The 27,584-nt window shown below is 42.7% G+C and overlaps 1 protein-coding gene across 1 annotated transcript in view; it reads right to left on the bottom strand.

The window, feature by feature from the left end:
- LOC144756177 (vitellogenin-A2-like) overlaps positions 1-27,584 on the bottom strand; it is a 60,128-nt gene that overhangs the window by 15,984 nt on the left and 16,560 nt on the right. The window contains exons 12-23 of the mRNA XM_078645766.1: positions 27,194-27,417; positions 26,978-27,075; positions 25,741-25,865; positions 20,206-20,307; positions 16,775-16,894; positions 16,495-16,684; positions 16,251-16,344; positions 10,916-11,101; positions 7,926-8,073; positions 7,071-7,296; positions 6,782-6,954; positions 5,868-6,401 (exon numbers count right to left, since the gene is read on the bottom strand). Of these exons, the coding sequence (XP_078501892.1) occupies positions 5,868-6,401; positions 6,782-6,954; positions 7,071-7,296; positions 7,926-8,073; positions 10,916-11,101; positions 16,251-16,344; positions 16,495-16,684; positions 16,775-16,894; positions 20,206-20,307; positions 25,741-25,865; positions 26,978-27,075; positions 27,194-27,417 (2,220 nt within the window). The remainder of the gene's footprint in view (positions 1-5,867; positions 6,402-6,781; positions 6,955-7,070; positions 7,297-7,925; positions 8,074-10,915; positions 11,102-16,250; positions 16,345-16,494; positions 16,685-16,774; positions 16,895-20,205; positions 20,308-25,740; positions 25,866-26,977; positions 27,076-27,193; positions 27,418-27,584) is intronic.

Raw genomic sequence — 27,584 nt, 5'->3', positions numbered from 1 at the left:
CGTTGTGGAGGGCCTTGTGTGTGTGGGTAAGAAGCTTGAAAGTGATTCTCTTCTCGACGGGGAGCCAATGTAGGGTCAGTAGGTATTGACTGATGTGGCAATGGTGTGGTAGGTTGAGGACAAGTCTGGCGGAGGTGTTCTGGACGTTCTGCAGTTTGCAGGTAAGGTTCTTGTTGATACCGGCGTAGAGTGGGTTGCCGTAGTCCAGTCTGCTACTGATGAGGGTGTGAGTGACCGTTTTCCTGTGTTCGGGGGGGTCCTCTTGAAGGTCTTGCAGAGTAGGATGAGGGTGTGGTATCAGGAGGAGGTGATGGCGTTGACTTGGTGGTCCATTTTAAGTTCGGAGTTCAGGTTGAACCCGAGGTTGTGTGCGTGGTCTGTGGGGCTGGTGGGGTCCCCGACGGTGGGGGTCACTAGGTGTCATTCCAGGCGTTGGGGTGTAGGCCCATGATGAGTATCTCTGTTTTGTCCATGTTAAGTTGAAGGCAGCTGCTCTTCATCCAAATGGTGACAGGTTCCATTCCGTCTTGAAAGTTGCATTGGGTGATGTTGGGTTTGATGGATAGGTAGTGGATGAGTTCGGTGTCGTCTGCATATGAAGTGATGTTGTGGCCATGTGCTCTGACGATGGCTGCGAGCGGGGCCATGTAGATGTTGAACAGGGTTGGCTGATGAAGGATCCTTGTGGGGGAATTTTGGAGGGATGGTTGAAAAGGAAAGCTGAAATGTGTGTTAAATAACACGTTTTGGCTATACCTGTTCTGCTGCATATTTGAAATTGGCCACGTAATGTGATTTTGCACTGTATTTACACACCTGTTGCAATGAATGTTAATATTTGGTATTGAGCTATTTTACATATACTCTAACATGGGTAACTGTCTACAAAAGTAATGATATATTGTAAACATGTTCACAAAATAGAGGTTTTTTTTGCATAGTACTGCTAAGGTATATTTGTACAAAATGTGGTTTGTAACTGACATTACTATTGCAGGATTAAATACCCTTCGCAAGCCATTTATAGAGTATCAATAATCGAATCAGCTAGAATCACAGCTGAAGTACACACAGACTGTTTAAAAGCAGGATGGAAAGGAGGTAAAATCACTCGCATATGTCACCATAAAGATGAGCACACAGATGGATCTAATGAACATGAGGAAGAGCAGGGAACAAGGAATAGGCAGCCCTAAGGAGAGTTTGTGGAAGAAGCCATTGATGTACCCGAGCAAACTATCACTCAGGATTTTGAATAATGCAATTAAAGATTCTCCACTGAGTATACTACATGATGCTTCAGGAAAAATATAAATACAGGTCTACTATTGCGCATCACTTAAGAGGATGTTGGTCAAGAGGCACCTTCATACACATGCTATTGAGCTGCCCAATCATTATATAGATATAGTGGAGAAGAGTGTGTATGGAACTGAAAGCAAACTTCGGAATACCTCTGGACCTGAAAGCACCTTCTCTACTTTTGGGCATATGAAAAATGAATGATGTTACTAGGTACAAAAGCGATTGCACCAGAAAAGGGTTATTGTGGTACATAAAGCAACTGTACAAAAATGGTGTAGTTGCCGCACACCCATGACTGGAGCAGGAACATGTACTGGTGAATTTTGGCTGACAATGCAGTGTATAACAAAAGAGGCTGAGCAAGGAAATTTGCTAAGATTTGTAGGGTTTGTTTTGAATAAATTGGGCTTGAGTGAGAGGTAGGGAATTATCACAATACTCATCTCTAATTACCAAGTGTTGCATGCGCAGGAATCAAAATGAATCAACTGTATGAAGAATGATGATTCAGTGTAGTCTTTATGCTGTGGTCTAATCCAATAAGCGAAGTAGATTTACTCTGGATATACTACTGTATGACTACATGAGTTGAGTGCCGTTCCAGCCTTTAGCATGGTCGACCTTGGCCCAGCCCAAGGGAACCAATTTTCCTAGGGGCGCATGGAGCTATGTGCCTTAAGGTTATATCAACAGCAGCACCTTTCTCATGTTGATCCAGCCTTGTTCATCCCCAGAGGGCCAGATCCCCTGGAGCCAATACCCCACTTAACATGGAAATTACCCCATCACAAGGCTATGTATATCCAGAACACGATTCAAACCCACGTACAGACGAACAAGTTGAGTGCCCTACATTACAGGTGTTTCCAAATCTCAAAGACCAAATAAAAATAACTTCCTGGAACATTGCAGGGCTAAGGTCCAAACTGTCAGATTCCAACTGGGCTAACCTAATAGACGAATGCCGTATGTGCATGTTCCAGTGAACATGGCGTACCGAACCAATTTGTACAGTACGGTACACCAACATTAGCATTCAAGCCAGACCGTCACCAGCAGGCCGACCGTCCGGATGTCTACTCATTTGGGTTAGAACAAGCCTAGCCTGCAAAGTCATTAGACTAAATATCGATTTAATAGGCTTTGACCCCATATCTCTAAAAGGGGAGTTTTCAAGAAGACTAATCAATATATATAATTGTTTCAAAAACAAAAACCAGGAATCTAACAGATTAGCTCTTTTGACCAATTTTTTACAACTCAGATAGAGAGAAATTTTTTCTTGCAGCTGGAGAGTTTAACTTTACATATGAGTGTGTGGCCTATGTCCAGGACCTCATGCAAAAACTGCAGGCACCCCGCTTAAAAGATGTACAAAGTTGGGCACAGCAAGTTCTAGCTTTTACCTTAACCCAGGGAGTATGTGCCTGCAACAGACCAACACAATCTGATTTAGAAGCTACCTTTACATTTAAGAGGGTGAACACTCCAAGCAGGCTTGATTGCACATTGATCAATCTAGACACAGTACATGATATGGTCATGACAGTGATCATAATGCAGTGGTTCTGGGATTAGTCAGCATTCCTTTTTTGCTGAAGAGTTCTGTCGGAATGGTCACTCCTATACTCACTTCAAATGATAATAGATCGATCAAATGGAGCCACAGAGTCTCAGATGAAAAGTCCTGAGCTAACATATATGCTGAGGTAGCATCTGCCCTCGTTAACATGAGCAACTTGGGATGGGATGACTTAACTATCATGCCTACTTTCACCCATCTCCTTAAGGTAATCAACAGCCGTTTCTCTAGACAGACAGTAAGCATGACCCACAGATGTAGGGATATGCCCTGGTTCAACGGTAACTGAAAACAGGCTAAGGCCGCCTTAATTGAAGGGACTGCAACAAGGCACAGATAGAGGCTAAGAGAAGTTGGGAGGACGAGAAATGGTGCACTTTGGCTGAAGCATCAAGAAAGAAAAATAGTAAATCATTTTGGCATTTATTAACCAAAGGAGCAGTGCACCCGGTAATAAAAGAGGATTTTTTTATTCGTTCATATGTTTGGGAGGAGCACTGTACACAGCTGAAAGTGATGGAGGGCAACGACAAGGACTCTGAGATCGCAAAGCATGATCCAAGCCTTATCCTAGAGAAAGTAGTAAAAGAAGCATTCTCCTTTACTCTAGAAAAAACTGTAACTGCATTCAGCAACCTGGGTAAGGGTAAAGCTCAAGGATTAGACAAGATACCGGGCGATCTTTACTGTTCAGAATCCACCATACGGGGTCCTGCACTTCACATAACATTTAACAAAATAGCGCAAGGAGGGGATATCCCAAGTACTCGGAATGGTCCTGAAATCAGCCAGATTTTAAAAAAAGGGGATTAGGGGGACCCCTCCAATTACAGACCAATCAGCTTCATAGATACTGCTCAGAAAGCTTTTAGTAAGTTGATCCTGATGCACCTAAATACTTGTATTGAGGCAAACAATATACTGTCTCACCTACAAGCTGGCTTCAGGAAACCACTAGCACCTTACAGCAGCTATTCCGTTTTTTACTGCTTACCTTGAAGGAAGTCATTATCAAACAGGGTCATCTCTATGCTGAGTTTGTCTTAAGCAAGCATGTTCCTCCATAAACCACACCAAATTATTGGTCGCCCTGCAGGATCTTGGTCTGCCAAATGGGCTGCTACAACTTACGTATGCACCAGGATAACTATGCCCAGATTTGCTGGAGCGAACGGGGCAAACTCACTGGGAAGATAGGAGTGCACAAGGGAGTTCGACAAGGATGCATCTTAACCCCAACCCTATTTACCTTATACATGAATGGGCTCGTTAAAGCGCTGTACAATTCTGGGGGGATATTCTCCTAATTTTGTGGGCATACAAATTCCATCCCTCCTGTTCACAGATAAAAGGCTACTGATTGCAAAAACACCTATGGGCGTGCACAATATACAATCAGGTTTGCAACAGCCTGCACTGACTTTGGTCGAGAGACCAATTGCTCAAAGACTAAATTCATGGCTTCGAACCCCCACCCAAAGTGAAAATCAGGTGGGCTCAAACATGCTTGAACAAGTCAAGGTTTTCGGCTACCTAGGTGTCAGACTGAATAGCAACTCAAGCTGGACTGACCAAATCCAAAAGAGCACCATTACTCTACAGTGTGTTGACTCAGCAGTGGCCAAAAAACGTAATCAATATGTTTATTGCCCTATTTCTCCAGCCCTAGAAATACATTGAGCTAGATGTCTGGGGGCAGCACTCTATGGTGCTGAACAGTGGGGCTTGGACCAGACGAAGAGCTTAGAGCTGGCAGAAAATACATTTATAAGGTCATTACTAAAACTGCCAAATAGTACCCCACTCCTACTGGTTCAGTTAGACCTTGGCCTACGAAGTTTTTAATGCATAGCAGAATTGAAATGCCTAGTGTTTTGGGTCAGAATATGGACCAGCACAATCCAAATCTCAGTAAAAGAAACTGTAGAGGAAGTAAAAAACCTTGATAGAGCAGTAGTATGGGGCTAGTGGTTTAGAGCGGTAAGGTACTGGTTAATGAGATTGGGGCTGTAGGCTACGTGGAAAGACCCCAAATCCCTGACGAAAGACACACTACCTCTTTTAAAAACGAAGTTCTGGGTTTGCAGTCAGGACTCCTGTCATGTAGCCACAGCACAGGCCACCCTAACAGGGAAGTGTTTAGAGTTCAAATGCACATTGTTAGTTGAGGCAATCATGGAGGAAATTTAACCCCCACAGACACGTGCACCTTACTTACAATTAAGGTATGGAACTTTACGCCTGAATTACACTAGAGGTGATGGACTAAGGCTACTGTAACTCCGATGTGCCCGGCATGTATCCTTAGTCATTAATCATTAGGCCATTATATGTTTTTTTGTCCCTGCTATGCACAGATTAGGAAAAAGTGGCTTATACCTCCATGTCGGCTTTTATCGTGTAGGTGACCAGTATATTTTTATCAGATTCTACAAAATGGTTTGTATTCACCATATCTACGTACTTGCTTTATAACTGGTGCATTAGGTCTAAGTTGTTAACCACAAGGTAAAGCTGAGGACAACACAGGCTAGGCATAATTTGCAAATAACATTATGACTTTTTTGATAACACTTGTTTTTAATGTCAAAGGTCATATGCTCCTAATTACCTTTTATTCTTTTAAAATTTGTATAACTTTTATGCTATGACCATTTATGTATTACTGTATAATGTTTTTTATTAAGGAAGATTGTTGTATATAAATGTGGTGAATGATCTCTATTTGATCAAATAAAGGAATATTCAATTCACAATCATCAGCAAGGGCTCCAAATTTCTCATCCACTCACACCCAGGGAGCTATCTTATCAAAGGCTGGCCCTCGTTGGGTGTTTCTTTCTGGTTTCCGTCAGGGACTGCGCATGCAGTCAGCTCAGCTGCAGACAAGTAGACCCATCTTTAAAGATTACTACATTAACTTCATTAAATACATTGTCAAAATTATATCATTCATATCACAATAAAATCAGTACATTACCTGTTTCCTGTGGGACTCGTTGCTACTGCTGCTGCTGCTGCTGCTTGCACTGCTAATGCTCCATTGATTCCTGTGATTATGTTGATGCTGTTGTTGGCTTCCAGGGTGAGAAGTTTGATGGCGCCTGAGACTTTTTCTCTTGCTGTTGCTGTTGCTGCTACTGCTGCTGCTACTGCTGCTGCTGCTACTACTACTGCTGCTGCTACTGCTGCTGCTGCTGTTTGGCCTCTTTTTGTTTCTGTTCTTACTGCTGCTGCTGCTACTGCTACTGCTGCTTCTGCTGCTGCTGCTGCTGCTACTACTACTGCTTCGACCTTTGTTCTTTCTAGCATTTCTGCTGTCTTGTTGCTGGCTGCTGCTTGAGAGGCTGCTAGATGATGAGGATGATGACGAGGAAGAGGAAGATGAAGAACTAGATAAACTCTTCTTCTTTCCAGATGTAGCAACCTCAGCAACATTTGGAGCATGCTCCTTAGAATTTTTGACTTTCCTTTGATGTTTCTTCTTCTTTCTAAGCAAGCTTCCATTTTTAACCTGCAATCAGAATAAGAATATGAATGCAACGTCTTGAATCTGCTCTTCAAAATAGCATTAGTGTTTCTCTAACAATACTCTCTTGCACAGTTACATAATGCCAGAAGGTGTTTGGTGTGACCAAAGTAATTTTGCACAATGGACAATGGACCACCATTTCAAATGATGTTCTTATGATTATTAAACAAGACGTATAACAGATATGCACACAGTAAGTAAAGTCAAACTTAAAACAAAAAATTACATAAGCATATTGGTCCAATATTTGCAAAACTTTCTTCAAAAGAATAATGGTGAACTCTATTAGAAAACCATTTAATATAAATTACATTATTAAGGACAATTTCTTAAGCGGGCTAGTATATTATGTTACCAATTACCTTATATTCTTCATCAATCCCCAGAATCTTCTTCAGCTTCATTTGAACCACGGAGTCTTCAAGCTCTTCACCTTCGTTCTCTTCCACAGTTACCATGGTGATTATTTTTGAGGCCGCTTTTGGTCCTGCCTGGACCTCTAGCATCAGTTTCTCAATAGCTGCATCTGTATGAGCTGCAACCAATCAGAGGAATTAGATTATTGCATACAATCTGCTGTAATAAATCTTCAATTATCAATTATGTTCAACATTTTGTCCCTGAACACAAACAAGAATTGCTCAAACGTACCTGGTTTCATGACAAGTTTGGCTTCATTCTCTCCAATTAATTTGTACAAAGGTGAATTTCTGAGAAAAGCAGCATTTTGTGATTTGTACTCGAGGCAGACTTGGAAGCCAAAGGTTTTAGCCTTCACACAGGACTGATATGCATTAGTACTTCTGGCAGCATTGTGGTGATCTCTGTCTTCTGCAGAGTAGGCATACCTCTTGGACAAAAGTTCAGATGATACTTCCTGTTTTAAACATAGAAAAACGATTATTCATAAATGTGTTTTTCGTGTTTGTACATGTAGTGCATATTGTGATTGTCTTGCTAGGTCTCTTCATTGTGTGACTGTGTAGGAAATAATTATAAATTAGTTTATCTCTCTGTTTGTCTGTCTTCCTGTACATCTAGCTAGTTAGTGGTCATTGTGTCGGTCTGTCTTTGTGATTGTCTGGTTATCTATTGCTCTCTGTCTTGCACAGGTAGTTAATAAGAATTCCTTTAGATGTAGACCATATTTTGTGAACATGAAGTCAAAAGGAATGCAATACCTTTTGTGCAACTAATTTTGATATTATTCTTTGCTTTTCTTTTCTTTTGAATTCCAATCCATTCATTGAATTAGGTGCTGTTTAGAATTTTAGGCATATACGTTTCTAAATCATTTCCACATCTGGTCACAAATTATTCAGCTTTGTCCTGATCTGAAACCTAAGTATTTGATTATAAGTGAGCATTAAGTTTGAAACCTTGCTCATTTGTAATTTTGTTGCATTAAACATTTGAACTTTGAACAGAATTAAATTAACTTTATTTCAATATGCCTGTTTATTCCCTTTTCAATTAGAATCAGTGAAGTAGTAAAACCCATATTACCATCATGCTGGCAGCTTCTGCTGATGACTTTCCTGTTGTCTCAAAATGTTTCTTAAGAATGTTTGGCACAGCTCCTTGTGTCAATAATGGGGTCTTCTTGGCTGCATCCTGGTCTTCTACATTCCTTGTAACAGCAAACACCTGAGCTCTGGTGACACAAAGAATAAATACTATGAATCTGATGGATGGACTGGGGTGCACCAGAAGGTTCAGAGGTGAGCTTTACATTCTGCATTTAGAGGCATATTTATGTCGTTTTGGCGTAGGGCAACCTTTCTACACTGCCCTACGTCAAAGTAAAATGTCTAATACGGTGTATTTTTGTCCTGTCCCCCTGTGCTGGTGGCATTTATGCAGAATAGGGCCAATGCAGGCACCCTTGCACCATGGTGCAAGACAGCCTGTGTTGTCTGCAGGATTGTTTTTTTGCAGGAAGTGCCACCTTCCTGCACAAAAACAACCCTGGGAGTCGTGTTCCTTACTCAATGTGTGCTGCAGAATGCAGCACACATGGAATGAAGAAAAAACGAGGAGAAATAAAGTTATTTCCCCTTGTTATGCCTCACCTCAAAAGGCATAATATTTTGGTGTATACTGGGTTTACATGGTTTTGAAAATCTGAGGAAGAATCAAAATCCATGGGTGTTGCGTGAGAATTCATAGCTGGGCTTTCAAAGTCACTCAAAGTGGCTTTGTGTGGCCTCTTAGATAAGATTTCACTGACAGAGTGCCACAAAAAGTGATGCTCTGGCAGTGCAAGGGGCTCATAAATATGCCCCTTAGTCCTTAGACAATGTGCTGCATTTGTAAGTTTCAGGCATGGGGCAAGGAATTCTTAAAACAAAGTTCATATGGTAGATGTTCAGACTAGCATATCTTTTGTTTTGTTAACTTTTCCACAGATGCCACAATGCCCATGTACAGTTGGGAAATACAATGCAAATATTTACATGTGCATTTGGCATTCCCTGGAAGATTGATCCAGTATTGGAGCCACAGAATTGACCCTTGTCGAGGATAAAAATTATTTCTCTGCAGCTCATATATGGCATCATCACAGTGGTCTGTTGTAGCTCTTGCTTCAGGTCACAAAACTGATTGTAATAATTGTAATAACAACTCCACTGGTAGCCAATGAAAAACAGTACATATTTACACTTTACCTAGTTGATCATCCATGAAGGGTTATATTTGAAGACTTCGCTGTTTATGTTCCTTCTAACTAAAGGCTGCACATCTGATTGTGGCTTAAAACATAAAGCGCAACCATGAGGTAATCCCAGGAAGAGCGGCACCAGTACATCATTATCAGATTATTCTCAGATATAAACATTCTGTCCTATATATTCCTACAAAAAAATTGCCTCGTTGGAGGTGATAATAAAAAGCCTGCAGTAAAAGGACAACATCCTTGTAAACAATATGCACTGCCCAATAATTATGTCAGACCATGTAGGTTCAAGTTCAGCCTCAAAGGTATACTCCAAGCTGCTTTTATGAAACAAATACATGTTTAACAGAGAAGGTTACACAAGTCTTGTCTGGTAGCTAATTAAGCTGTAAGTTAATTTGTGATGGGTACACACATTTTATATCTCCACTTACAGCTCTTCCATCTGTTTCATGGATTGCTAATAAAAGTCTTATGGCTTTTCAACACACTCTCAGTGAAGAGAATTGCCACACACCATCTTATATCTACTGGACGGTTTGTGTATAGTTGAATCTACCTTTTATTTATATATGAAATAGCTTTTAATTTATTGTCATAGGCACAAGTAGCATATATTTTATGAACACCTCATCAAATAAACACAGTACTAGTTAGGAAGGAGTCAAGTCCAGATAGGACTATAAGAAGGAGGGTAAAGATAGGGCAAATTATCCATGGTCTGTTCTAGGGCAGTGCTCTGAAATTTAGATGACAATATATATAATTAATGACTCAAGAAATATGAAGTTATTAATGTCTAACCTAACTGTGTAATTTTAGTTACTGCTTTAGAGCTGCTCAGCTAATGCCAAACAGGCCAATATTTTGGGAGGTGTGGGTCTGGAAAAAGCAAGATGGATGACCCTTTCTACAAAAACTGAAGCATCAGTGTACTTTGCTTTTTGTGACACTGTATACTTTTATTCTCCATTTCAATACATGCAGATCCATCATTTTCTGAGGCAAAGAACATTTTAGTCTTGACATTTTCACTCATAGACATAATGGTAAAAAGTGAAGGTTGGTGGATAAAAACACAACAGAGACTATGGAATGTTTGTTGGAGCATTTGTTTTTGGAAGATAAGGGTAATGGGTTACTATCCCTACTATAAAGTTCTGAGTGATAGATATATAATACCATGTAGGGGCGAAAAGTACTAACCAGAACTAGTGTTAGAGATATGAAAAACCCAACACTTCTTTAGGTCAGGAATTGACACCCATATATATTTGGGCTAAGCGAACATGTTAAATGGAAATAGAGTGTGAGTCTGTCTATGAAATTTACACCATCTCTCCCTGTACCTTTCAAAAATAGAGAGAATAGCTGTATGCTTTTTAGGAGTGATTCCACATTTTCAATTAAGAGCACACACACTTAGTACAGCTGTTTCCATGCATTTACCTTGTAAAAAACAAACCTCATGCCTATGCCCTCATAGAATGAAATTGTAGGTGAGTGGTGCATATCTTCTCATTTATCGTTAAAACAAAGGGAATATTTTATGAAGCATAGCAACCGGTTAGGCAATGCAGTACCAACGATTTTTTTGCTACATGTCAGTGCTTTTGCCTTGTTAAAAAGGAATGCTCAGAACCTTGAAAATTTACCAAATCAAAGAAACATTAAGATCCTCTAGTTAAAAAATGTAGTCACGTCAATTTCTCAGGAAAACTATTTTTAAAATGTAAAGAATTTTTTATGATCAAGGAAACAACACGTCAGCATTTGCAACAAATCCATGTTAACAAATATATACAAATAGATTGAATACCTGGTTATTAATAGTTCATTCTCCTGCTGGCATGGCGTTGTCTCAACCTTGATATTTTTCTCTTTTATGTCAATCTTGGCTGTGAATTTCATTGGGGTATTTGCACGAACCTTGGCATGAAACTCAATTCCAGCCTGGATGAGGTGGGTGTTGATACCCATTGTCGCCACTGTGTGCTTGGACACACTGAAAGAAAAATTGTACTATTTGTGGTCATGAACTCAGTATCGAGAGACAAATATATTGTGGACCAGCAGCCAGTGGTCAAAGTAGGACTGCATGCATACAATAGGAAATTCTCATCTACCATGTATCTGATGAGTATGAGTATTTGTTAACACAATATGTGCGACACTTGATTTGTAGAGGAAAGCCACCAGAGTGAGGTAATATGAAATAATTTAAATTTAGGGTACACATTCACATTCAGGTTAGTCCTAATATAAGATAAAATGATCTGCCATAGTAGATAGAGAAAGAAAAAGGTAAGCCCATATTTAGAAATAATATGCTGGTTCAAATTCTTGGATCAATATCTTGGTAGCAAGAGACGAGCAAAATTGTTCTTCCAAGATCTTTCAAGGTAAAGGCACTTGGAGCAAATGAGAATCATGTATCTCTTGTAACATTAGGATTGAGGGTTGGATTTGGTGGCATGTTTTAGCACTGCAAATCATTGTATGCGGTCCAGGAGACCGTTCAAATTTCAAGCCATTAAGAAGAACGTCATTTTATCTGGGATGCGGTTTTAGATGGGTTGGAGTTCCTGCTTGAGGTGTCTCCATCCTGGTGAGCAATTTGCTAAAAAAATACCGATGTTTACAAGTTGTTTGTGTTGTGTATCAGGGCCTAGGGAAAAGGGCTCGCTCAAACATCAAACTAACAGCAGATCACCATAATGTCACCCCACCCCAACAACACCCACCTGCACTTCCTCCCCAGAACCATTTGTCGCCTCATACATCCACTTAAAAAACTCATAAACAAACACAAGCCAAAGATAACGGTCTTTAGAGTTAAGCCCCCTCCGTCCCAGGACCACACAGTAATTTTTCCATCCACACCATATAGTACCAGGACAAACCATAGTAGTCATAAGGTCTCTGCTCATGTGGTCTGTATCCAGACTCTCTTCTTGAATTGAGTGTCCAGGACAGAGGTGACCGTATTGGTGAAGAGTATCTAGGTTTGGTTGGTCTCTCAGTTTCTGGTATCATTGGGTGTGGGTGGGCTGTGAGAGGATGTACAGCATCTACCCTTTATTGGTACTGGCCCAGCACCAGGAGGATCATTGTGGTGCAGTCACTGCTGCACAAGAGGTGTTGCTCAGGGAATGACCCCAATGAGTCTCAGGATCCAGTAGTTCAGACCTCTCCATCACCCTCTACTACGCCGCCTAGGGTGTCTCAAAGAAATAGGATCTCTTTTGAAGGAGTACTAAGAGTTGTGCTGGGAATATCCGTATAGAGTGGTGGCTCATGGCACACATTTTTTGTTTGGCTTCCTCGACGGATCATGTGGCTCCCTTTACAGTTCTCTATTCATACAATCAGAGGTCTTTGGGGCCCCCCGTGGGGGTCATTGTGCTAGGGAGCAGTGAACCCTTCCAATTATGAACAAGTTGGACAGGTGACGTGGGAGCATAAAGGACACAAGCCAGGATTCTAGGAAGGAATCAGTGTTCTTAATCTTCATAGCTTCCGGGAAATCGGCAAAGAAGGTTATTCCGGCGCAACCTTTTTTGTGTGGGACCTATTTTATGCTGTCCTCTGCTTGAGCTTCAAGGGCAATGAGAGTGGACAGCAGCCTGGAGCTGTCGTTTTCAAGGATGCCATGCCATCCTCAAGGCTCAAGACCCTGCTCTCCGCTTCGGTAACTTTGGATGCCACATTCTGGAGATCTTGGCGTTAGATCGAGACATCAACTTTTATCACTCCTATTTTGGATTCCACTGCTTTCTGGAAGGACCGGATGGCTTGCAGGATGGTTGCTGGATCTCCAGATTCCATAGGGAGCTGCATGAGTGAGACATTCTTGTGGGGTTCGGTCACACCAGAGGAGCGAACAATGTATTCGTCCATTTTAGATTGAGCACCCATGCCATTGTCTTTCCCCCATGATGCAGTGCCCACCCCACACTGTTCTTGGAGGCAAGGGCAGGGGTTGGGTAACACAACGATTCCACAGGTCTCCAGAGACAGGCTGATGGCACCTTATGACCTCTGGTCTCTCCAGGACTTACCCTGTGTCCCCCAAGGCCCAGACAAGGGTGACCAGCTCAGGGGTTATCTCATGAGTCTCCCACGGAGATCTGTAGTGCTGCAGCACCTTTGTTGCCCAAGTTTCCCTGCAGAGGGCCTGATGTAAGATGTCATGTCACTGGCCCGCTAACCCTCCCTAGGAGGTCCTTGCGGAGGGGAAGGACAGCAGAAGAAGCCAGCAGACTACTGTTGCATGTCTCTATTGGGGGAGGGAAGACCCAACCTCTCGGGATTTGTGGCCCTATGGCAGCCTCTTTTCAATGCCCATGATAGGCATTTTCTGCTCCCCGCCCCTCACAGAAGTCCCTCGCCTCACTAGGTACAGGGGGAAATAAGTGGCCATTGAGAATGCATCCCAGGCATGGTCATGTGGGTCTGGTGTGATCTGGCTCGGGAATATCTGGTGTGGCTAGGGGGCAAAGGGTGGCAGTAGATCAGCTTGTTGGTGATCTACCGTCAGCCCACTTGCCCCCAGTGGTTATTTGAGGAGGGTGGGCAGTACAAGCAGGCAATCGCCGACTGCATCTGTCTTCCACTTGAGGGGAAGGGACCATCCTCTTATGAGGCACGGCTCATGTTGTTAAATATTTCCCAGGCTGGAGTGGGCCGTGAGCTATTGGGTGCCTCCTGCAGGGTTCCAAGCCCACTTCTGTTGGGGAGCGAAAAGCTGTGGAATAGTGCAGACAAGGCCTAGGCCAATCACCCACCTTGTGACCACAGTCATGCAGCTTTGGTGCAGGCAAACTCTGCAGGGTCCGTAGCCTCCCCAAATACCTGGATGTGTTCTCTCTCAGCTGCAGCACTGTCTCCCCTTGGAGCTGCCGTAGTTCCATTGTCAATCCTGCTTTGCGGAATGTGGTGGCCATACCTCTCGCCTGCCTTGACCAGCGTCTCAGTTGTTCTGTTGTTACATTGGAATGGTCGGCCTTTCCCTGGGCCTCCGGTTATTGGGAGTCACCAGTGTGGCTGACAATGGAGGATACCAGCAGATTTGGGGGGAGGTCATGGAGCACTCTCAAAGTGCAAGTGCCATCTAGGCCCTCTCAGCCAGACCCCCCACCTTTCAACATTATCACAAGTTTCTACTATAATGTGTATGGGATAATGCGTACTTAACTATACATTACAGACATATTGTGAGTCACCGTGAGGGTTTGTGGCCTTATAAAGGTGCAATTTCATTCTGGGAATGGTAGTTTTGTTTCTACTTTTGCAAAATAGGAAAATGATGACTGTGTGCACTGCTAATGCTCCACCAGGACAAACTGAAAGCGTCCCATTCATCTTCCTCCATCTATATGTATGTGGAAGAATAATTCTAAAACCCAATTAGCAAATAGAGGTAAGAAAAAGATCCTAGTTACAGACAACATTCACATTAAGCTCATGTGCTGGCTACAACCTTAATAAACTGCTATAGATAAGGCTAAATTGCTGTTTAAAACACTATTTCCTCACCGACTAAAAAAGAACATTTTTGATTCAAAATAATTATATTCGTTATGTGCAGCTTGTGTACAATTCTTGTAAATGAGAGGGCTCAGTTGCACTACAAATACTAGTTGGGCACTATTAAACAACATCTCTGATGCACTTACTCTACAAAAATTGTACTCTAAGTTTTGCAAGGTTGTTCAAGTTTGTATGCTAGAACCTAATTGATGAAGCTTTGTCCAAAACAACTACATGTCTATCCACATTTAATTTCTTTGGATTCTTGATACACTTTTTCCAAGGAGCAAATTCTAGGGTACTGGTTCTTCTAATGGCAGGAATGGCAATTCACATTCCGGGTTGTAGCAATGAGAGGCTTCTTTCCCCATCTTCTGTCAATGGCATTTAAAGATATTCAACAGGTTAATTTCAGATGATCATAAGGTTCCTGTCTGTTCTAGGAGGCAGTCTGGCATTTAAGCGCTGTATCATGTAGAGTTTCATGTAAACACATAGGGGCATATTATCAAGTAAGGGCGTTACATTATCGCCGCTTTTATCGGCAGGAAACTGCCGATAAAGCGGCGATAATGGGCTAGATAATATGCTCTATGAATTCCAATCGTAGCCCATGTTAGATGTCTTCACATCTAACACGGGCTACGAATGGAATTCATAGAGCATATTATCAAGCCCATTATCGCCGCTTTATCGGCATTTTCCTGCCGATAAAAGCGGCGATAATGTAACCCCCTTTCTTGATTAAATGCCCATAGACCTTCAAACTAATTTGATGGACTAATTTGAGTCATTGAATCAACCTCTATCTTTGCAAGTTATCATCATATTTACGAAGAGCCAGAGTAAGTCTAAACTTAGTATGTTAACAGTGCTGCTTGGAAGTAAATGTTGTGCTCTACATTGCCAGTTTGTCGTCTTACTTAAAGTTCATACTTAAGTTTGATCTATTATAGTAACTCAATGAAGGAAACTTTCATCAGTGAAATAGATAGACCTCTCTTCAACCTAAAGAGGATTATCTCTGTTTTGTCGCCAGTAAGCTGATTACGCTTCAACCTCAGTGGTGACTGCACTCATTGATCCAATAATCAAAGTATTATTGAACTGTAGTTATACATGAATCGGCTTAGACATTGGCACCTGTTCTGCTCAAGGACCACACAGATTAATAGTCATTTTTGACTTCTGCTAAAGTCCATCATTTTGTTGCTCACATTGAATTGCTTCTAAAACATGTTCCTATATTTCACTTGTATTCTTTTTCTAAAGCGTAATTAGTAAGGACTGTATACTATAGTTAACTTTTTCAAAGCAGAGATTACAACTAGATATCCATTATTCTTTTAATTTTCCTGCTTTTTCAATCATTGTTTTTGTACATTCCTTATTTCCCTAGAGTTCGCTTTCAACCTGACTCATAGAACCCAATGGTAGGATACATTTAAGAAGCTTTTTTGCTTGCTCCACTTAACCTATTTTTGTGGGAGCTTTGATACAATGGCAATTCTTTCAAATGTAGGTGTAGAATGTTCAGTCACGCTGGATATTAACAATGATCATTTTTGTCACTTATATTTCGGCCAGTCTTCATTGGATAAATTAATGTATATTTATTTTACCTTGGAGATACATCAGCGTGAACTTGGATATTAGACTCAAGAAGCTGAGCAAGGCTGAAATCCGAGGAAGGAGAGGGAGTCACCTTCACATCAGCTGCAAAAAGAAAGATTAGTATTGAAGCAGACAGATAGAAACATTCAAAATAGGCACACATCTCTGTGCAGCACTAGCTCAATATTAAACTGTTGTTCCCATCATAATTTCTTGATATAAATATTAAATACATGAATATTAGAAACTTACTGTTAAGTGCAGCATTCACTACAGCAGCAGAATATATGCTCAATTCCATGGGCAGACCAACACAAGTGGGAACGATCTGTCGAACCTCAGCTGCCAACACCGGTTGGGAATATTGCCCTGCAACACCATTAAGAAGTTTGTTGATAACAGTCTTTACCATACTGTGTCTTGCTGCTGGTTCATTGAGAGCCTGTAGTGAGTGAAAAAAACAGAGGATAGTTGAATGAGAGGTACTGCTGCTGTAGAGAGCTATGAGAATGCAGAATTCAGGCGTTGTTACCTTAATGGCAGTCTGAATAAATTCCTTGTCAATGTCAAGGAAGGCCATCTCCTGACCAAACAGCTTGATGTAAGCTGAGATTAATGGGGCATCTGCAGGCAGAGCCTTAAAGCCCAACAGCTGTGGAAACAGAGAACACAAGTAGTAAGAAATACAAAACAGCTTTATAAAATCAAAATGCTTTGTAAAACTAACTTCACTAAGTAATTAGTGTCTGATGCAATGCTCTTGAAAGCAGATACCATTCAAACTAAATCTTAGCCAGTCAACCTTTGCCCAAGGCATGGGCCGCATCAGTGTTCACCAGGGCTTCCGGCAACCTGTTGAAAACTGAGAAGAAGTAACACTCTCAGCTGCTTCTCTGAGGATGTTTGCTTGAGGATTCTCTGTCTTGGCAGTGACAAGAGAAACATATCATCTCCCTCAGAGAGAGTGCTACAGACTCTCAGACCACCCATCTAACATATGTTGATTGAGATCATCTTCCCATTGAGAAGTTGGGTCTCTGGATGCCCTACATCAGAGAGGGTTCTTAGGATACTTATTGAAGTCCCTCACATGTCCAAAAGGGTGCACAGACATAATATCGACTCCAAAATATTGTTTGGACAGAATATCGAGTTTTAAATATTGTTTGGAGAAAATATCGACTAGACAGAATATCGACAGCCAAAATATCGTTTTTAAGGTAAGTGAAGTAATATCGACTGTAAATAATATAGACAGTGAAAATATCCAAGTATATAATCTAGATAGTAAAAAATATAGTTTTATAAATAATATTTAATTATTTATAGTGTTTTTATGTTATAATATTTGTGAAAAGTGTCATTTTATTTTATAATTATTTTTAATTAATGAGTTTTTTAAAATTATTGTGTAATTGTATTCTGTAGCGGGTTGTGGGTTTATAGGGGAATAGGGTGGGAAGTAATTTTATTATAATTAATTAAATATGTAAATTTATTAATTGGTAGTAATAATTAATTAATTGGTAATTAAATAATATATGTTAATTATTTAAAATTTAATTGGTAATTAATGTAATTTAATTGATTAATTGCTAATTATGTAAATTAAAATAATGTATTTTCTGTAGCGGGTTGTGGGTTTATAGGGAATAGGGTGGGAAGTAATTTAATTATAATTAATTAAATATGTAAATTTAATAATTGGTAGTAATATTTAATTAATTGTTAATTAAAAAATATTTGTTAATTAATTAAAATGTAATTGGTAATTAATTTAATGTAATTGATTAATTGCTAATTATGTTAAATTAAAGGGGTATTTTTAGGGTTCAGGGTCAGTTTTTAGTTTTTGGGTAAAGGGGTATTTTTTGGGTTCAGGGTCAGTTTTTAGTTTTTGGGTAAAGGGGTATTTTTAGGGTTGAGGGTCAGTTTTTAGTTTTTGGGTAAAGGGGTATTTTTAGGGTTCAGGGTCAGTTTTTAGTTTTTGGGTAAAGGGGTATTTTTAGGGTTCAGGGTCAGTTTTGGGTTTTTGGGGTACATATACAATGTTGCCTATTATTTAATTAAATTTTGTTACTATATATATATATGTTTTAAGAAATATGATTAAAAAAATATTATTTTTTTACTTTAATTAATTATTTAATTATTAAAAGTTATTTTAAGTATTGTTAATTATATTTTAGTAATTAATTTTTTATATTATTGTAATTAAATATTGTTTTTAGTAAAGTCGATATTTTTTACAACGATATTTTTGTAAACGATATTTTGTACTCGATATTTTTGTACTTACCTGTTTGTACATACAAACTCGATATTTTGGTTGTAGATATTTTTTCCTCGATATTTTGGGTAGTCGATATTTTGGTAGTCGATATTCTTTCAGTGATCCGTCCAAAAGCAATTGTTCCATGTGTCTGTCACCACAGTAGTCACACATTAAATAAATGGGTTGCAAGAGCACCTATAGTTGAACTATCTAACCACTAGTGCCAGCGAACCCTTTGGCCAGCTTATGTAATGGGAAACTATGGACACCATTAAGAGTTCGGCAGAATGAGCATCCTGCTGTAATTCAGCAATGATCAGGTGCCACAAAAATTTAAGTTCCTCCACTTTAGTTAGGGTTAGGACAACCTTTATGTGTCAGACAGCAGAGCCTCAAGCAGGCCCTGGCGTGGGAAACTCCTGACCCGATCACCCACCTTCCACACCCTATCTATGAGGCTAACAGCAGTATAGACCAAATGTATAGGTCACCTGGCCTATGCACTTGGTCTATACCTCTGTTGGACTCATAAATAGGATGGGCCTATTTTTCCTGCCAGGGACTGACACATGCAGGGAACTCAATATCTACCATACTCAGAGTGCAAACTGATTGCATTTCAAGGACATTGATTTGCTACGGCCTGACTTTAGGGACTTGTTTCACAAGTAATGATTACAGGCCACTAATGCATGGTGGGTGGTTGGAAGTCAAGTTTTCCAAAGGGGCTCTTGATGTGTTAGCTGTAGAGCTTTCATCAATACACAACTCACCAACAAGGCAGAAATCTGAATGATGTGTGGTGCTCTGCTATAAAAGTAGAAACAAGGACCTCATGTGTCAAGTGAGATTTAAATTTGCTTCATTTTGTGTAAGTGTCTTTAACTCCGATGGGTCACTGTAATTGCACCTAAATGATTTGTTCATATTGCAACAAAAAATGGAGTGACCTAGTCTATTTAATATCTTAACACATGCTAGCCAAACCAAATGACATTTCAGGCACAAAGAAAGACCTGCATTTTCCAAAAGACTTGTTATCATTAGACAGATCTATTCCTATAGCTCTTCTTCATTAATCTAGCAGCAAAGTTTACTATCCTTGTTCTGTGCTTATACATCTTTGTACTTTATCAGAAAATGAATAACTATTACTTAAAATAAGAGATGCATGTCTATGAATGACTAATTTAATATACATTGCTAGGCTCAATTTAGTTTTGTTGGAAATTTTTAAATGAAAATTTAGTGTTACCAAACATAATGCTACAAAGGTTTGCATTTTTGTAAACATCTTTTGGTTCGTGGCAGATCCAGCAAATCCAGACAGCAGTCACACCACTGCAGCCATCAGTAACACACCCAGTGGTAGATTTATATCTGATAGGAACCAGTGGGTTTCACATAGCTGCCTGCCGCTAAATCATAACCAAAATTATTTGAGCAATTTTAGGCAAAATTTATTTTCAAACAATACTCTTGTGTGATTCAATGACTACCTGAAATGGGTAATGTTAGCAACAGTGCACATAGTGAGAACTTGTGGGAGACTTCGGTGGGAGTGTCTGATGTTTGACAGGCATTGACTGACTGAAGAGGAAATGGATGTGCCTTGGTATTTATGGAAATCCTGCGATTAAATCTAATGTGTAAATAATAAGTTCAACAAATGTAAATGAATACCTTACCGTTTTTACAATCTGCTGGATTTTCTTGCGCATTGGGTATTCAGCAAATGGAGTATTCTGTTTCCTGAGAGCTTGTTCCAGACCTTCAGCTCGGACAGCAATCTAGTAACAAATATTCAAATGTAAGTTTCTGTAGAGAGCGGTGATGTATCAGTTAGCAGCATGTTGATCACTGATTTGGTATATTAAGAACTGCAATAGTTATTCCCTTACAGCAGCATGACAGTGGTTTTGGTTTGCAAGGTTTCTCCCATCTCCTGATACACATTTTATTATATCTACCTTTATTTATTCTATTTATTTTTAATAATAGAGTTTTATAAAGCGCAAATAAGATCCACGAGGGTATACAAGCATTTTACATATAGTCAGGGAAAGGAAACAAGAGGATCAAAATTAAATAACAAATTCAAGAATGAAAATAGCTGTTGCAAAGTCAAGGGGCGGGGTATTAATTCCCCCTGAAGGACAATGCAAATATGAAAACAAACAGAAGCATTGGTAGGAAGTTGCAAACATGCGTGAAGAGAATGCTCCATAACGTGGTCCAGAGGTAGAGTTTGTGAATTTTAGTCTTCATCAGCAAGGCTTTAACTTCTTTTTTGAAAGTCACAGGTAAGGGATTCAGTATGGATTCGGAGGGCAGAGAGTTCCAAATTCTATGGACAATGCCCGAGAAGGCACAGTTGTAGGTTTTCTCTTTATGAAATAAAGTGCTGGTGCTTCTAGAGGACCTACAGCCACCAGGTCAATCCAGTTTTTTGTGCAATGTACAGTGAGGTGTTGAAGTGTAGGGCGCTGTGGGTTATGCAGGCAATTTGTAGTGGAATCCTAGCCTTATATGGGTGCTAGTTTAAAGATTTCAAATCTGTTGAGATGAGGTTGTTTCTTTTGGATCCTGTGATGAGCCTTGCTGCGGAGTTAAGGTCATCTTGTATCTCAATACACCTCAAAGGGTTGCACTTCCATAGTACAGCCTGGACATTACTAGGGCTTGAACTGCAGACTTAAAATCATCAGGGGATAGAAAGTGTTTAATTGCTATGTTCAGGTTCTTATCTAGTGTTATTCCCAGTGAGCTTGCAGAATCTATGATGTGTAGCATGCAGTTAAAAGCAGTTAGTTGTTTCAAATATTCTTCAATAATGGGAAATTGCTAGGGTGGGGCAATTAGGAGAAATTCCATTTGAGAGTTAATAGATGAGATACATTGAGGGGCCTGATATCCTCAGGGAAGTGATTGTCAGGTCAATTTCAATCAATCAATCAATCAGGTCATTTATAGAGCGCACTACTCACCCGTAGGGTCTCAAGGCGCTGGGTAGGGGGGGGGGGGTGCCGTTACTGCTCGAACAGCCAGGTCTTGAGCTTCTTCCTGAAGGAGAGGTGGTCTTGGGTCAGGCGCAGGTCGGTCGGGAGTGAGTTCCAGGTCTTGGCGGCCAGGTAGGAGAAGGACCTTCCTCCTGTTGTCGCTCTTCGGATGCGGGGGACGGCGGCGAGGGCGTGGTTGGTTGATCTGAGGAGGCGCTTGGGAGTGTAGAAGTTGATCCGGTTGTTGAGGTAGCTCGGGCCTTGGTTGTGTAGGGCTTTGTGCGCATGGGTGAGGAGACGGAAGGTGATTCTCTTGTTGACCGGGAGCCAGTGCAGATCTCTCAGGTGTCCGGAGATGTGGCTGCGTCGGGGGATGTCGAGGATGAGTCTGGCCGAGGCGTTCTGTATCCGCTGGAGTCTCTTCTGGAGCTTGGCGGTGGTTCCGGCGTAGAGGGCGTTGCCGTAGTCCAGTCGGCTGGTGACGAGGGCCTGGGTGACCGTCTGCCTCGTCTCGGTGGGGATCCACCGGAAGATCTTACGTAGCATGCGCAGGATGTTGAAGCAAGACGAGGAGACGGCGTTTACTTGTCTGGTCATGGAGAGGGAGGAGTCCAGGATGAAGCCCAGGTTGCGTGCGTGGTCCGTCGGTTTGGGTGCGGTGCCCAGGGCGGGGGGCCACCAGGAGTCGTCCCAGGCGGAGGGCGAGGAGCCCAGGATGAGGACCTCCGTCTTGTCCGAGTTCAGTTTCAGGCGGCTGGTCGTCATCCATTCGGCTACATCTCTCATCCCTTCGTGCAGGTTGGCTCTGGCGGTGGCGGGGTCGTTGGTCAGGGAGAGGATCAGCTGGGTGTCGTCGGCGTAGGAGATTATGTTGAGGTTGTGTTGGCGTGCGATGGCCGCGAGGGGGCTCATGTAGACGTTGAAGAGGGTGGGGCTCAGTGAGGATCCTTGAGGGACGCCGCAGATGACTTTGGTGGCCTCTGACTTGTACGGTGGTAGGCAGACTCTCTGTGTTCTTCCTTCGAGGAAGGAGGTGATCCATTCCAGTGCGTTGTCCTGGATTCCGATGTTGCCGAGGCGCTGTACTAGGGTGCGGTGGCAGACAGTGTCGAAAGCCGCGGAGAGGTCCAGGAGGATGAGGGCCGCTGTTTCTCCGTTGTCCATCAGAGTTCGAAGGTCATCGGTGGCAGCGATGAGGGCGGTCTCGGTGCTGTGGTTCGCTCGGAAGCCCGACTGTGAGGGGTCGAGGGATCCATTCGTCTCGAGGAAGGCGGCCAGCTGTTTGTTGACGGTCTTCTCGATGACTTTGGCCGGGAACGGGAGGAGCGAGATGGGACGGTAGTTCTTGAGGTCGGTGGGGTCTGCTGTGGGTTTCTTGAGAAGAGCGCTGAGTTCGGCGTGCTTCCAGCTCTCAGGGAAGGTGGCGGTGTCGAAGGAGGTGTTGATGATGTCCCGCAGGTGGGGTGCGATGACAGCGTCGGCCTTGTTGAAGACGTGGTGAGGGCAGGGGTCAGTCGGAGATCCGGAATGGATGGAGTTCATGGTGCGGATGGTGTCTTCGGTGCTGATCGGGGTCCAGGTGCGGAGGGTGGTGGTGGGTGGCGTTGTTGCGGTTGTGGCTTGCGTTGGTTGGTTGTTGAAGCTGTTGTGTATGTCCGTGATCTTGTTGTGGAAGTAGGACGCGAGGGAGTTGCAAAGGTCTTGCGACGGGGTGATGTCGTTGTTTCCGGCGTTGGGGTTGGAGAGCTCTTTCACGATGTTGAAGAGTTCCTTGCAGTTGTGTGCGTTGTTGTCCAGTCGATCCTTGTATGTATTTTTCTTGGTGGCGCGGATCAGTTGGTGGTGTTTCCGGGTGGCGAGCTTGAGGGTGGTCATGTTGTCCGTAGTTGGTTCCCTTCTCCAGACTTTCTCGAGGGCTCGACAGTTCTTCTTGGAGCTCTTGAGTTCGTCGGTGAACCATGGTGTTTTTCTGCTGCAGGGTCTGCTGGGTGGGGTTCTCAGAGGGGCGAGTTCGTCCGCGCAGTTGTTGATCCACTTCGTGAGGTTGTCGGCGGCCTGGCTGGGGTTCGCTGAGCTGGCGGGAGGGTGCTGGCTCAGGGAAGCGGTGAGCTGGTCGGCTGTGATCTTGTTCCAGCTTCTTCGGGCAACCTGTTGCTGGTGATGGTGGATCGTCGTTCTTCTGAAGGTGAAGTGGACGCAGCTGTGGTCCGTCCAGTGGAGTCCTGTTGCGTGGCTGAAGGTGACGTCTTTGCTGGATGAGAAGACGGCGTCGAGTGTGTGTCTGGCGAGGTGGGTGGGGGTGGACACCAGCTGCTTGAGTCCGAGGTTGGCGAGGTTGTCGAGCAGGCTGATGGTGTTGCGGTCGCTGTTGTTCTCCAGGTGGAAGTTGAGGTCCCCCAGGAGGATGTAGTCGGCGGAGGGGAGGGCATGCGGGCTGACGAAGTCGGCGATGTCCTCGCTGAATCGTGTGCGTGGTCCCGGGGGTCGGTAGATCAGGGTGCCTCTGAGGGTGGTGTTCGGGTTGGTGTGGATCTGGAAGTGCAGGTGTTCAGCGGTGGTTAGGGTGTCGTCGGTGTTGGTCGTGATGCGGATGGTGTCTCTGTGGATGATGGCGATGCCTCCTCCCGTCTGGTTGGCGGTGCGGTCCCTCCGGGTGATCTTGTAGCCCTCTGGGATGGCGATGGCGATGTCTGGGGCTGAGGAGGCGTTCATCCAGGTCTCGGTGAGGAAGGCAACGTCAGGGGCGGTGGTGTCGAGGAGGTTCCAGAGTTCTACGGCGTGTCTGTGGACGGAGAGGGTGTTGAGCAGGATGCACTTGAGGTGGTTGCTGCTGGTGTTCGGCTTGGTGGGTGCAGGAAAGGTCCGGATGCAGGTGAACTTGCAGGCGTGGCAGCTGAAGGGTCCGTGGGTGTGCTTCGGGGCGGCTCGGTGACATCCTGGGATGCGGCCGGTGTTGAGTGCGATGAGATCGGTGGCGGTGTAGGTTCGTCGGGTCGGCTTTCGTCGGTGGGGGCCAGGGGTCCTGGCGCTGGTCGCGATCCGGTCGCGGACGGGCGCAGACGGGCTTACCTTTGGCGCGCCTTCGGCGCACAATCGGCGCGCCTGCTGCGCGTCAACGCTGCGCGTTCGCACGGTCGCCATTTAAGGCGAAGTGCGCGGGTGGGCGGAGCAGCTGGGAGGCGGGAGCGGGGAGGGAACAGAAGGAAAAAAGGGGCGTGGTCGGCGGTGGTGGCGGGAAGCGGGGGCCGGCGAGGGAGGCGGGAAACAGGACGGAGGACGGCCAGAGACTAAGAAACAAGCACAGAATACAGTCAGAAACGCTTAACACGGGCTAAAACAAATAAAGATAGAAACAAGCACAAATTACAGTACAAACCGCTTGACACGGGCAGAAACTGAGAAAAATAAAACAAGCACAAATGGGAGGCAAAACAGAGCAGAGCGACCGACAGCAGGGTCAGCCGGCAGCGAGGCAGGCAGCGAGGCAGAGGGCACAGCAGAGGGGCACACGCAGCAGCTGGTGGCCGTGCGGCGCGTGGGTGTCTTACAATTTGGGTGTAATCGGCATACATGTGATAGTGGGTCAAGATTTTAATTAAAGGCTCAATGAACAGGTTGAAGAGAGTGGATGAGAGCTTGGAGCCCTGTGGAACCCCTAGTGTGACCGGTGTAGACTTGGACTGAGACTGATTGACCTTAATTCTTTGTATCCTCAAAAGTTGATGAGAGGTCGAGGAGGATTAGAAGGCAAGATTAGTTTTGATCCCGTATTTTTAATGTCATCAACTATGTGTGTAATAGCTGTTTCAGCCCTGTGACCCCTAGGGAAGCCAGATTGGAACCAGTCAAGGAGATGAAATTGGTCTATGTGGTTGCAAAGTGTACTTAGACACATCTATTGAGGTGCTTCACCAGAGTCGGAATGTTGGTGATTGGGAGGAAGTTGTTGAGGTCTTCGTGGTCAACCATGGGAGTTTTGAAAATAGTAGTTAGCTGCCCCGTCGTTGGGTAATCAGGGATCTTGCCTTGAAGTAGGGAGGCATTGAATATGTTGGTCGAAAGTGGAAGCATAGAATTGTTCATCGCAATCAAGAAATTTGTAGGTAAAGGGTCAAAGTAGTGGTTTGACGGTTTCAGTGCTTTGGTTAATATGACAATTCATCCATACTTTATTTACTGGTCTAGAAGTGTGCTCCTTTACCATGGCAAACTAGTAGTCTTTACCTCAAGAATATCAGCCTCTGCACCGATGATGTACCCTCGGGTTTTGGCAAGGAGGAACACTGGGAACATTGTGTTTGCGCTGTTCATGATAAAGACATCTGCAGTTGCTCCAGCCATAAGTGCATCTATAGTAAAACAATAAATGCATGTTCTTTAAAAAATGGAATAGATGGTTCATCATCCTGCTGCTTTATTGTGGCCCTCGCATAAGTGCATGACAAGTTAAGACACTGTACAAGATTCTAAGTTTCCAGGAAATGTGCACTTAATAATACGATTTTACGCCATCAGCGTGAAAAGCGTTGAGCTTGAAATATATAAAAGATTGTGAGAAAATGTTCTCAGATATATATATGCACAGAAAGCCCATGTTTCACTTCTACATACCACCTAAAGATGCTGATCATCCATGTTGGTTTATGAGGAATGTGTAATTGGCCAAGTGAGGTACACATCACCTTCGCAATTCATATACATTTCAATAGAGGTCCCTTCGATGAGGAACAACTTCTGGAAATACACTTTCACAACAAGCTCTATTTCATAGGCACATTCTGAGTGGTATCTCATTTTGATCCAATGGCAGTCAATGTTTACCACCTTAGCACTGTGTGGAAATAGGTAAAACGACAAATGATCGATTATCACTGCATGTGTATTTTGTATCCCCCCAAATTTTAATTTTAATTGTTCTTATCTGTGTCACCATCAAAGATGTGGTGTGTACTCACTAGATCAAGGTGTCCTCAAACACTAATTTAACTTTCTAATCTGAAGCTAAGAGTTCTTTTTCTTTCAATTTGGGTTCCTCCAGATCTCCACATCCGAGATTCTTGGTGTACTCCTGGTATCAACAGCACACTGTCTTCCTCCTGTCCATGTGGAGGATGTGTTTGTGTTCGAGCACTAATATTTGGTACTGAAGGCAATCATGATAGTGAGTGAGGGTTAAAAGCTTTCCATGATTTCAAAATATCTTCTGTCTGTAAAAAAGTGGTTGACTTTTGATAGTTTGTAGTAAAGATATTATGATAATTGCGATTTACTTGCATTTATCTTATATGAACACTATTACTTAATTGTAGTCATAGTTCTATAGAACTTCAAGGGTGAACTATATATATTTGTGTATTATGTGTTTGTCTGGCCTACATCATAGCTGGTAGAGTTTGGGAAACTTGTAGACAGACAGGCAAAACAATTGGAAAATTGTCTGCTAAACATTTTTTGTACTTACGTTGGAATGAACCGACATGTAAAGCTTTGCTGTAACGATAGCTCATTCTGTCGAGCATGGGGTTCAACATCTTTACAGCAACACTGGAAGCAGCAGCTCTAAAGGAAATGATGTTAACTCTTATCATTGAGTTTTTGTTACAGATGATTTGGCATATATGATCACATTTTATTCTAAGTTTTTATCCATAACATAACCTTCCACTTTGATGCTTACACTTGATGGAGCGATGGGACACGGTTTCTGGACAAGGCCTTCATCTGTGAATATACAAAACTTGCGAGTTGTAGGTTCACTTTGCTCTCCTTTGATGCAATGTTGGCGATGGTTGTCACTAAGGCGAGACCAGGCTTGGTTTCAAACAGAACCACAGAGGCCATCATCCGAACTTCAGTACGAACTCGGCGGTCCATGAAGATCTGCAGAAGAATTTCCTGAACCTACAGTCAGAAACATAATATATCAATTGAAATATCTAGTGTGAAAACACATAACCAGTATCCTGGGATTCAAATTTACCTTTCTATAAAATAAATGTATTTGTACTGATAAATAGCTTGATACTCAGAAGATGCTGTGGGGTGTGTAGTCACTAAAGAGGCGCCTT

The sequence above is a fragment of the Lissotriton helveticus genome, chromosome 1_1, assembly GCF_964261635.1.
Source record: "Lissotriton helveticus chromosome 1_1, aLisHel1.1, whole genome shotgun sequence".
Lineage (NCBI taxonomy): Eukaryota > Metazoa > Chordata > Amphibia > Caudata > Salamandridae > Lissotriton > Lissotriton helveticus.
This window is presented reverse-complemented; position numbering and strand designations above follow the sequence as displayed.